The sequence below is a fragment of the Pleurodeles waltl genome, chromosome 3_1 (assembly GCF_031143425.1).
Source record: "Pleurodeles waltl isolate 20211129_DDA chromosome 3_1, aPleWal1.hap1.20221129, whole genome shotgun sequence".
Classification (NCBI taxonomy): Eukaryota; Metazoa; Chordata; class Amphibia; order Caudata; family Salamandridae; genus Pleurodeles; species Pleurodeles waltl.
In genome coordinates this window covers 86,541,137-86,553,896 of record NC_090440.1, presented here as the reverse complement: position 1 = coordinate 86,553,896, position 12,760 = coordinate 86,541,137, and the positions used below count along the sequence as shown (strand labels likewise).

General features: G+C 42.0%; 1 protein-coding gene across 3 annotated transcripts in view; it reads left to right on the top strand.

Annotated features, from left to right (window-relative positions):
- ANO1 (anoctamin 1) overlaps nt 1-12,760 on the top strand; it is a 616,593-nt gene that overhangs the window by 518,365 nt on the left and 85,468 nt on the right. For all 3 annotated transcript variants that reach the window (XM_069221899.1, XM_069221898.1, XM_069221900.1), the window contains one exon: nt 12,340-12,422. In XM_069221899.1, the coding sequence (XP_069078000.1) occupies nt 12,340-12,422 (83 nt within the window). The remainder of the gene's footprint in view (nt 1-12,339; nt 12,423-12,760) is intronic.

The following is a 12,760-nucleotide window of genomic DNA, read 5'->3' as shown; positions in this document are numbered from 1 at the left end:
AAACAGAAAAAAGTCAAGTTGTCATTACTCACAATTTTAGAGCCACATGCATCTGTTGTATATGCTTTAACATCAGACACTTTTGAGGGCATGTTAGCCAAACTACTGAATAAATGAGTCAGTCCCATCAGTTATTTGGAAGGTATAGTGACATAATCTGCAAATATATTTACCAGCCATCCTCAGCCATGTTACTAATGGATCAGTGCATTAATGTATACACGAAATAAAATAGCTGCCACAACACATCCATGACTATTTCCAGTGAAGACTGGAAAGTTAGCACCATTTTGGTCTTCAAACCCCAGACTTTTGTGAAAGTGCCTGTATGCAACATCCTGAAGGTTCATAATAGATACTGTGGCATGTCCAATTTCCGTAGTGCCTCACTGAGTTTGATAAGTGGAACAGTATTCAAAGCTGACTTTAGCAACATCATATAAAGTGAAACTCTTCTCAGTCAGACATATATTAATGAGTCATGGAGTGTGCCCTAAATGCTTGCCTCATCATACCAATTTTGGACTGGGAGATTGATTGGAATGATGAAAGAACAATCAGCTAGCCAGTCATTCAAATCCTGAAGAATCTTTTCTTGCTGTTTATTTTCCTGTGAGTCAATCAGGCTATTCGGATGGTATTTCTCAGGAAAACAATGGGTCTTTCTTTTAAACATGGACTTGTTTTCTATCTTGACAAGAGATTGTATGTTTTAGTGGTCAAGATAGCATTTGTGTGAAGGAGCAAATAAGAGCTTCAAATGTCATTATCTAAAAATAGGACTCCAAGGGAATCTGGACAGTTTCAGGAGCCTTTCCCAATTTTAGGACTCATAAAGAAGCCATTATTTCCTCCATTTTAAACATTGTTTGTATTTTAGAGCATGGAGGATGCTGGATTAAAGCAGGATCAAAGCATTCATCTACCTTTCCCAGGAATGGCAGTCAGGGATAAAACCAAGCATTGCCCGGTATATATATATCACTGGCTGGAATGTTAAATCAGAAGTCCCATAAGCAACTATTTGTCAGTCCTCCGTATTAGTAACCGCAGAAATTAACACTACCCAGTTATTCCGATCCCCTCTACTTTTCTTCTTCTTGATCAAATATCTGTACATCTTTCACAAGCCAGCTGCATGGACTGGTTGACATTGTTATATTTCCCCAATTCTTTAGCTAACAGTTCTAACTTTGCCATCTGACAATCTTTAATAAACCATTATGTTAATTATGATGAAGACATGAACATTCTGTTTTGAATCCAATACCTTGACATTCAATGAAGATTAAAGCAAGCAGACGGCGGTCATGCTCTGTCTGGTTGAACCTTCTTGCCTAGCAGCATGAAAATGCATGACACATCTATCAATACATGATTGATTGCATTACCACATCTCCAGCAAAAGCAAGAGTCTGATCAGACATATATCTTCCATCACTAGCATGCAAACAGTCGCATAGAATAGATCAATCAAATTCCAAGTAGAGAGTCAAACGGCTTCATTACGAGGCTGTCGGTCCCAGGACCACCAGCTTAGCGGTGGTGGTCGGACCGCCACACTCCAGGAGGTCCAACTGCCAAATTATGACCTTGGTGGGTGGATTTTAAGTAACAAGGACACGAGGAAGTGTAATTGTAGATTTATTTAAGAGATATACCAACGACCCCTTTGCACGTCTTGTCCCTTCACCCACAGCTTGCATTCTTTCCCTCATGTTCTACGTGGAATGACACTCTGACGCATTCTATAGTGGGTTGTACAGATGCAACACATCCCTTCTCTTTACATTTTTTTCAATTAACAAACATACTATAACTAATAATAATTGGGCAGGAAAAACATGTGCACAAACCTAAATACAATGATAACTCAATAAACTAAAAGAACTCATAAAGCTAGTGCATTTCTCTAGACAATTTACATAAAAGACATAGGGGGTCATTCTGACCCAGGCGGGCGGCAGACGCCGCCCGCCTGGCGGGAACCGCCAAATGGCCGCTCCACGGTCAGAAGACCGCAGAGGCCATTCTGACTTTCCCGCTGGGCCGGCGGGCGCCCGCCAGGGGAGCGCCCGCCGGCCCAGCGGGAAAGGCCCTGCAATACAGAGGCCGGCTCTGAATGAAGCCGGCGGTGTTGCAGGGGTGCGACGGGTGCAGTTGCACCCGTCGCGATTTTCACTGTCTGCATACTGTTAGGGGGCCCCTGCACTGCCCATGCCAGTGGCATGGGCAGTGCAGGGGCCCCCAGGGGCCCCATGACACCCGTTCCCGCCATCCTGTTCCTGGCGGTCAAAACAGCCAGAAACAGGCTGGCGGGAAGGGGGTCGGAATCCCCATGGAGGTTCAGCCCAGCCAGGGGAAATCCGGCGGGAAACCGCCGAATCCCCTTTTCTGACCGCGGCTTTACCGCCGCGGTCAGAATGGGCACTGAAGCACCGCCAGCCTGTTGGCGGTGCTTCCGTTGCCTGTGGCCCTGGCGGTCTTAGACCGCCAGGGTCGGAATGAGGGCCATAGGGTCTTATTACGACCCTTGCGGTCTGAAGCCCGCCAAGGTCACGGTGGCGGTCAGACCCCCACATTACAACCTTGGTGGTTGCGCCACGGTTGGGCCGCCAGTTTTCCTACATAGGAGGTGCTGGTGGTCCAAATCCATCAGGGCAGCGCTCAATGTAGCGCTGCCCTGGGGATTATGACCCCCTTCTCCACCAGCGGTTACATGGCAGTAGCACTTGGCATGGGCAATGCAGGGACCCCCCTGGCCACCCCCGTCGTGATGTTCACTGTCTGCTTTTCACTATGAAAATGTGTTAGGTCCCCTTAAGCGAGCTATTATATTGTTTTGACAAATCCATTTTTGTAAATATTTTAATTTTATTATAGCTGACGGTTGCTTTGTGGGTAAACGTATTCTCAATAAAGTAGGCCTGAGTTGTTATGGTGAAAAGCTAATGAAAAAAAAAACTATGGATCAGATTCGTTTTTTGAGAAAAGTTATTTTACATGCCATAGGTCTGGTTGGTTTATTCTGAAATATGTGACAAAGGCAGTAGGCATGATTTATTATTAAACACATATATTAAAGCCAATATGAGTTTAAGGGTGGAATGTTATTGCACCACTGTAAAGCTTACGGACATGTATTTTGCTAAATGTGTGAAATTACAGATTACCTTTCTAGGAAAGGATTCTGGTGTTGATTAATCGCTTTAACAAACACTAGGAACAGAATATGCACCCTGTAGTAATTCTTGCTAGAATCTCTTCTAAGGCTCCGACAGGCTCAGCTGTTTTTTAATCTTGCAATTAAAAAAATAATTAGAAAGTAAACATATGCATAATAAATATGAGTGCAAGGATGAGTGTGCAAGTGTGTGTGCAATGACGTACTGAGTGCCTAAACCAATCAAGGTTAGAAGAGTTATTTTAGTTTATAATCCAGACCTATAGGCTTTGGCAAGGTATGTCTTTAACACGAGTTTGCCCTTTGCACTTCAGTCGGGAAGGACAACCTGTCTCTGTTTGTGATCCAAATATCCTTTCTTTAAGTGCTGGTTTTAGTGTCCTGCCTCTTGTGTGATTGGGATGTATTGGGAACGGAACACTCTAGCTGAACAAATTGTGAATTTAATATTAGTAAACAAAGCACGAATAATTCTCACCGCCTCCCTTACAGTCTCTCACGCAAAGTTATCTGGAACAATGATATCATTAAGCTGACATGCACAAACATGTCTGCCCTTTGTATCTATGCATAATTTAGCACTAACTGCCTTGTCAAATCTTGTATTCTGGATTCCTTTTATACTGCGTCCTGTTTCACATGGTGATTTTTGCATCAATACTTCATGGGAAAAAATGACAAATCAGTTGGTACCCATGAAGGTGGGAGTGTTATTGTAGTTAACCATAATCTGCGTGTTTGTAAAACATATATTAACCTAGAAGGGTATCTTGCCATGTAATAAAGGATGATTACTTTTAGCCACCCAATGGTACTCATGTTATCGACCTCAGAAGAATGAAAAGCTGACTGAATTTCTCTGGATGTGAACTTGTGTCCATGAGGTTAGACATAGGTCTCTGGAATGGATGCATTAATAACTCTGACAGCAGACCCATCTGTACGCATTGTAGTTACGATTTCAGTGATGAAGCGCAGTTTTTTTTCAGCTTCATTAACAGAGTAGAAATTATTTTTAGATAGCCAAACCAGGCGAGACACAATTCTAACACTGGTGAGTCGGTACAAATGTTACTTTTGTATCACTAGTCGATCATATCAGAGGTGTCTATTTCACTAGTTATTTGGTACACATAATGGCAACTTTTCACTTCCCTAATCCACAATTCATCTACTCTCGTTCTTAACTGGGGTCTGTGGACCATTGAAGGTCAGGAGCACCTACTAAGGTAGTCTAACTATTTACAACATTGAATAATATCATCCTATGAATAAACAATATTTTTATTAAATCCAAATTTTAAAATGCTCTGTAACTGTGAAGGAATTTGAAGGAATTTGAAATTATAGGTTAAAAAATGAATTGCTATCCTTAGCTTAATTTGTGCAAGTGCAGCAAATAGAATTTATTATGGGCGATTAGTGGCCTCACGTGAAGCACTGGTATGCAAAAGTGGGCAACTAGTAGGAGGAAAAAGTAAAAAGTAGCATGGTAATGTGTAAGATATAATTTTGTCTTTTTGAAATAAATACACATTTTTTAAACTTTTACCTTCACATCAAAATTTAACTTTCAGATCCTGTACATTTTTTTGTTTGTGAATTAAATAAAAAAAATTAATTCATGCACTTGCTTTATGTATACTTGTTTCTTTATTTTTGCTTTTAGTTTCAAATCAAATAAATTGCTTAGAACTGGGTCTCCGACTTGAGGTAGCTATTTATTGTGGGTCCACAGAATTTGAAAGTTTAAGAACCACGGCCCTAGGGTATTTTTTAAAAAATAGAATGTAATTTTCCCTTTAATAAAGTAAGGGAACCACTCTGTTATTTGTCAAGAAATATAACTTAGCAAGTCACTTCATGGTTTAGAAATAAAACTACATTTTAAAAAGTTTCTACCTTCCCATTACAATAAAAATGTTCAATTCTCGTATTTATTTTTAGTTTGTGAATTAAATAAAATATTCTTAACTTCTGCACTTGTTTCTGTATTTTTCCTTTGAGGTTGAAATCGAATAAATTGCTTAGAAATGGGGCCCCAGCTTCTTTTAGTGATTTATTGGTAAGCCACGGAATTCAAAGGTTTAAGAACCACTGGCCTAGGATATATTTTTTAAATAGAATGTAATTTTCCCAATAGTAAAGGAAGGGAACCAATTAATGTTATTTGCCAAGGGAAACAACTTTTTGACCCTGTATATGAGCCTGGGTTGAGTTCAGATTCTTGTGCAAACAAGAGTGTGCATATTGATTTGGATTCTTAGTTGTGTAATAATCATGAGATCCGCATGTTCTCCCTCGATTTCAACGGGTCATATCAATTGAAATTTAGCCTTTCTTCTACTGCATTGACTTCCTTTATTTTTCTGAATTCCTTCTGCATTTTTACAAGTCTCTCTTCTTTATGCTTTCTCCGTACCCTTACTTGCTATCCTCTAATTCCCTTTTCCTCTATGCTTATCTTGCATTTCTCTAATTCAGTCTTCTTGCCTTTTCACATATTCTTTTCTTGCATTTCTTTAACTTCTATACCTTTCCTCTTCCTTTTTTTTAATTTGCCTCTTCCCCTTTTACTCTTTTCTAGCAAACCTCCTTTTTCTCAACCACCCCTTCTTTTCCTTTACTTTCTTTAACTCCTTACAGTCATTCTTTCATTCTCCTTTTTCTCTTTTTGCATTCCTCTAACTACCTACGCATTTCCTTTCTCCCTCTTATTGTAATCTTCCTTGTTTGTCCTTGATTCTTTTCCAATACACTTTCGTCCGCTTTTTGAATCCCTCTAAATTGCTTAGGACGCAGCTCTGACAATGTACAACAGCGGGGATACACACATTAGGGGAGGTGCACTGCAAGGGAAGGTTGATCCCTTTGACTGGACTACCTCAGGGGCAATTTCTGACCTATGAAGCGGTAGTGGGGGCTATCCGGGACCTCTGGGGTGAGGCAGCCGGTGAACCACCCAAGCATGGGGTACTCCAGACTGCTGTTCATCGTAAGGGGCTCTGATCTAGTTTCTTGGCTCTACAAAGCCTTGATCAGAATGTTAAATAGACTGCTGGATGCCCTACGGGTTCAATGGGAGACAGATCGTAATAGGCCACTTACAGACACTGACTGGAACAAAGTCTTAGCATGCACACCCACGGTATCCCAAAATACACGACTAAAATACATTCAATACACTATACCCACAGGACTTATCTTACACCATACCGGCTTAGACTCATATATGGCGGTGAAGTAGTGAGCTGCCCACGCTGCCAAGCGCCAGATACGGACTTTAGTCATATGACATGGGGATGCCCGGGACTTCATGAATTTGTGACGGGGTCAAACAAAAAAATAATCGTGTATTGCATAGATGATTGGGAAATTCAACAAAGACCTGCTTATTAGGTTTGTTCACCAGACCGCACCCCAAATAAGTTGGCAACAGATTTGTGGATCCGGCCTTGGTGTTGGCCAAAGGCAGGATGGCATGAGCTTGGAAACATTGCGTGGGACCCAGCCTAACCACGTGGATACTGGATGTGACATGGTTGGTCAGGGCAGAGGACAGAGCTCTGAGAAGGGAGGAGAGTAGGGGGATTGGACGTCGGCCAATAGCCACCTTATGGATGGAAGTGACTGACGACTGGGAAATCTCAGGTACAGGGGAGGAGTCAGATTCGGGGGGTACCACGGGGAGCGACAACGACAATGAAGCTAGATAAAGACGCCTCAGCTGATGGGGTGGGCACATTGGGGAAATAACGGATTGAATGGCTTGATGTTGACCTCTCGGGGAGCCCATTCCGTCCCCCCCAAACCCTCCCACTCGCCCCCTCTTCACTGCCTTAACCATGACGAACCTATATCTGAAAGACATAGAAGGTGCACCATAGCTAACACATTAACACATTAGACACATAAAATAGTATACACCACGGGCAAGTTACTAGTTTAAAGTTGTTTTAGTTATATAAAAATGGCGGGAATGAATCGGACACAATATTTGTCCGTACCATTATCCTGCATTCCCAACCACATTCTGAACATAGATTCCATCATACCAACCTGCAGTTAGGACATCTGACCACCATCTCCATGTTGAGATGCAAGATTGGAAGCGATAGGAATGTATCTAGTAGTTTATGCTCTAGGAAATGTATATGAGTATGCCCTGATCTTAGAAATGCCTGTAATAACTGCTTTGGTACAGGAATTGGAAAAGAAGAGATGTGATTTAGATGATGATTTAAAATGCCAATAAAATAAAGTGTTAAAAAAAACAATCTATTTTTCTTTCTTCATCTAAATTTCTCTAACTTCCTTTTGCTTCTCTTTTAGTTCTCCTTTGCGTTCCTATAACAGCATCATTCCTCTACCTGTAGTCTGTTTTCTGTTTTTCTTGCAGTTATTGCTCCTTCCTTTTACTTTCTTCCTCATCTTGCATTTCTCCATCAGTAGTCCTTCATTTCTCTAAATCTGCCGACTTTGTCCTTTCCCTAGCTCCTGCCGTCCTTTACCTTTCATTCTTCCTTTCCTTGACCTTGTCTTCCATCCTTATTTTTCTCCCATTTTGCTCATTCCACTAACTTCCTTTCATATATTTCTTTCTTTTCCTATGTTGCCGTACACTTCTTTTACTGTTTTCCTGCATCTCTTCTTCCTCTTCCAGCAAAAGCTTTAGAAAAATAGATTAGTGGGCAGTAATAATGGTACCTGGAGTCTAATGTAACTCCACTCTTCGCAGTCAGGTTTTCGTTGACTCCCCAGTATGGAGTCCACTTTCCTAGAGGTAACTGAAGAGCTCAGATGGACTCTTGGTCAAGGTGGCTCTACAGCAAATTTTTTGCTCTACCTAAGTGCAGTTTTTGACATGGTAAGTTGGCACGGAATGTCACAATTCACTGTATCAGACACTTGTGGACTGCAGTATTTGCCCTCAACTGATTTGCTTCCTTGGAGCACTGCCCCTCTCATGTCTCCGTTAAGCGTTACCCTTTTACCACTCATTCTGTCCCTTTAAGAGTTCCCCAAGGTTCCTCCTTAAGCCCCACATTTTTTAACATTTATATCTGCCTTTTGCTGACATTGTTGAAAGGTTCGGCCTTACCCTGGCATTTTATGGAGACGGTACCCAGTTGGTGGTTTCAGTCACTCCCGACTTGGATATCAGCTCTGAGCAATTGGGAACCCATATATTGGGCACCGCTGATTGAACACCTCTCAACGGTTTGAAATTAAGTGGTGGAAAGTCTAAAGTGATGGCGGTGTGAAATCAGCCCAAACTCTTTTATGGTGGCCAGATTCATTGGGCCCTTCACCGATTCCAAACCTGTTGTGAAAAATCTGAGGGTTTGGCTTGACCACAATTTGACTCCTGAATGCATCCGGTTTTGGTCTCTCAAAATGCCTCAAGAAAGTGTTATGGGCTCTTCTGCCTTCCACGTGGAAAAAAACATCATCCCGGCCATCTTGCGTCACGTCTAGACTATGACAGCGTTCCGTATCCAGGCATCTCTCAGACTCTGTTCAAGAGGTTTCAAATTATATAAAATGTTGTGGTTCGCTTACTGCTGCACATTCCCAAACATCATTCCATCAAAGCCCACTTGATTGATTTGCATTTGCTTCCAATTGCAAAGTGGATTGTCCTCAAAGCCCTTTGCTTGGCTTTTCATGCTTTGGCCAATCCAGCCCCTCTATCGGTAAGACCTCATCCACCCCTGCACTCCCTCTAGGGCATTTACGTCCCTCAACGTAAGGATAGCATATGTTCGTAGAATTAGAAGAGGGATGCTATTCCTTCAGATTCTGCCCTCTCATTCCTGCGCCAAACTCCTTGTGAGGCAATGTCTAGGAAAAAGTTAAAAACATGGGCCTAGATTTAAGAGGGCCATAGGGCCATTCTAACTACACATTAGCGTCATTTTTTTACACTAATGTGGCGTTAGAAGGCCAAAAATGCTGTGCCACATTTACAAAATGGCACAGTGCATGCATTGCGCCACCTTGTAACCCTTTGCGCTACATTATGCCTGCACCAGGCATAATGTATGCAAAGGGCCTTTCTCCCCGTTAGGGGGCCCGGACAAAACGGCGCAAAGTAAATCTAAAAAAAATTCTTTGCATGTTTTTTTTCAGCAGTATTAAAGCCTGCTCGAAGCAGGCTTTAAAAGGAGGCACACCATTGATTACAATGGCCCTCAATGAGCTTTGCAGGATTAGCCTTCAACATTTCTGACGCTAATCCTGCAAAGCTCCGGATTAGCGTCAAATATTGTGATGCTAGTCCCCTACCTACCACCATGGTGCACCGTATTTTAAATATGTCGCACACATGGCAGCGTTAGGGAGGCGTTAAGGGGTTCAAGGAAAGTGGGGCTGCACTGTGTGCAGTGCCACTTTTCTTAAATATGCCCCATGGTTTTTTAATAAGGTTCTTGTTTATTATATTCTGAGGATTGGTGTTGCCGATTCTGTGGGTGCCCCCTTTCTGCTTTTTCCGCAGTACCTCCTCTTACTTTCCTCCAGTATCCGCCTCAAACTTCCTTCCCCTGTTCCCTAACTTTATGTGCGTCCTAACATCTTCCTCTTGCTTTTTCCGACATCCTGACACTGCCTTTGCCCTCTTTTTTCCATTTGCCTTCGCCAGTGGTCCAAGACGTACTTTTCCTTTCTTTCGTCCTCCTGCCTTTCCCTAATTCCCTCCACTGCCCTTTCCCAAACTTTTCCTCCTGACTTTCCTTAACTCCCCTTCTGCTTCCTCTTCCAGCCTTCTCACAAGTACCTCCTTTTCCCTATCCACAAGTACCTGCTTTTCCCTAACATTCTCCACCCACCTTGCCCTAATACCACCGGTGTCCTTTTACCCCCACCACCGCGTGTTCGTGCTTCTAACAGTTTCACTTTTCTCTGGAAGTCAGTCTGTCTCTGCAGCAGTTGACTTACCACTGCTTTGGCACAAGAAGATCTCTTTGGACTGCACACTGAGTGATCCCCTCTCCCTGTTCCCTACATGCTCCCTGCAGGCTCTGCCCTAATTATTTGCATGCTTGTTGCACATATTCAAAACTTGACCTCCGATCTCACCCTAGTTTTCCATGTCCCATAATTACAGGGAATGTAATTATGAATTCATGAACATTTGTCACACATTCCTTGGCTAAAGTGGACTAGGAGAACAAATAAACAAGCCTGGAAAAAAACTGTTGTTGTGCCTAAACTTGAGATCCTTGCAGTGTCCTCTGGTGGTCTCTATCTGTAGGATAGACATATTGCCCTCATGAAGATATCCTTTTTTTTTTCAATTGGATGCACACAAATTCAATTGACGTTACATCTGTTTGCATTTTTACTTCATGAAGAGTTGGTGTGAGAATTTCCAAAAAGTGACAATATGAAGGCGGGCAAATGGAAAGTCCCTGATTGACTTAAAACCCCGTGAGAAGAAGTTGTGTCTAACTATTTACAACTTCCAATTAAATGGTAGAATTTTCAGTTCCATTTCTCGTTTTCCTTCATCCCTCATGCACTAACCATCCCTGCGCACATATGCACCAGAATAAAGGGGCTCCAACACGCTAAGACTGGAAGGATTCTCCAGATATTCACAGATTATCTGAGATACTCCAGATACTCTGAACTTATGGATCCTCACTCTGGTGTCCCTCATGCAGTCCAGCCGAGGTCTGGGTAGTCATAGAGGGTGATAAAATGGATGCATTGGATGAATCTAGGAGTCCTGATCTGATATCAAAGTCTACTTGCATTTTCAGTGGTTTTCGAAAAATAAATTGAAGAAATGGCAACTAGAATTTGAATTATGGTGAACTTGGATTATCAAGCAGTGTGATTTACACCTACCTACACTCATTTCTATTTTTAAGCCGGCCACTAGGCAGAAAGACATCCCCTCCAGAACATCCACTGGTGCACGCCGCAGCAGCTTGAATGATGCAGCAAGTCTGCAACTTCAGTCCATTTCATATAGTGATGTTATGTTATGTTAGTTGACTTGTATAGCGCCATCTACCCGAAAGGCTTTGCAGCACTTAAATGACAACAACATAAACTGAGGCCGGGACAATAATGCCAGGTTTTAATGGCCTTTCGGAGATCGAGTTCATGGCTAAGTAGCGGAATGTTGAGAGGGAGAGAATTCCACAGTTTTGCCCCTAAATATCCCATCGTGGTTCCACCAGATCTAGCTTTTTTGATTTTAGGCAAAGTGGCCAAAGCTAATGTGGTAGATCTATGATCTCTCTATTTGGGTGCAAGCACGATTTTGCTCTTGAAATCAAGATCACAAAATCATAAAATGTGCAGACTTGCTGCCCCTACATGTGTTTTTTTTACTGCAGAATTTTCTGCAATTGAAAACATGTAGCATTTATATAGGAAACAGGCACAATTGTGGGGTGTTGTACCTCACTACCAAAGAAAACACATAACCATGTTCTCCTCCATAATAAGGATTGGTTGCTGACGAATAGGGTTGCTAGTTTATACAACTTTTTATAAAGGACAGTTAGGAGTGGTGAGTGGTTAGTTGTAACATCTTCTGCACCTGGCTTTCCCTTTTGATAGCTCTGGCAAAGCATAACATTTGCTCCTTGTCAAGAAGACAGTGACAGGGAAGCAAATAATCATTGAGACCTGTTTGCATTCTGTAGCTCCCATTCCTGTCCGTCTCATTGTCCCCCAGCGACAGATGTATGGCTAAGGAGGGACTAAGGGCGAGACAAGGAGTCAACTTTGTCAAGCCATAGGGAATTGAATGGTGCCTGATGTCTACTCCCACCGTACGGTGTCTTAACCAACTAGACGCATATATTAGCGGAACAGTGTGTTGCATCACATGATTTATACACGTTGAGTTTCCTGCCTCTCCCTAATATCAGTCCCATGATAATTCTGGTGTCTGACACCACCACCTTTTAAGACGCAAAGATGCATTCATCTTGTCCAGCATCAATGTCAAAATTCCCACAATCACCAATAATCCAAAATATAAAAATGTATAGTCATTGAAAATTAGAAAGACATATAGATAGTGCCTGAATACATTTCTACTACCTGTGACTGCCTACATTGTTTAAAACCTTACCTGTCTGTGACTGTGCATTTAAAGTATTATTTTATTGACTTTATGTTTTTAATTTCAGCTGCCACGTTTATGGAACACTGGAAGCGAAGGCAGATGCGGCTCAATTATAGATGGGATCTAACGGGGTTTGAAGAGGTCGAGGTTAGTTTGTGAAGGAAATTATTTTTTGTACTTCTCCCAGCAGTTTCCTAATCACTTTCCAGACAAAGATGGTTCTTGGAGATGAGTTGTTAATTTTCTTAATATCCTTTCAAGGTGTTATTTTACGTTGAGGGCTCCAGGTCGTGCTCAAGTTTCTTTTGCTCTCTGTTGACCATTTTGAAATTTCCCTCCTGACCTTTCACTAGTAAATAATGTCTACATGGTTGTCAACCATATTGTATTACGTGGAGGACTTTTGACCTGATCACCTTAGATGCAAGATCCAGCACTCTGATTAGTTATCTATTGAAGTTCGACCGTATAGGCATTAGAAATAC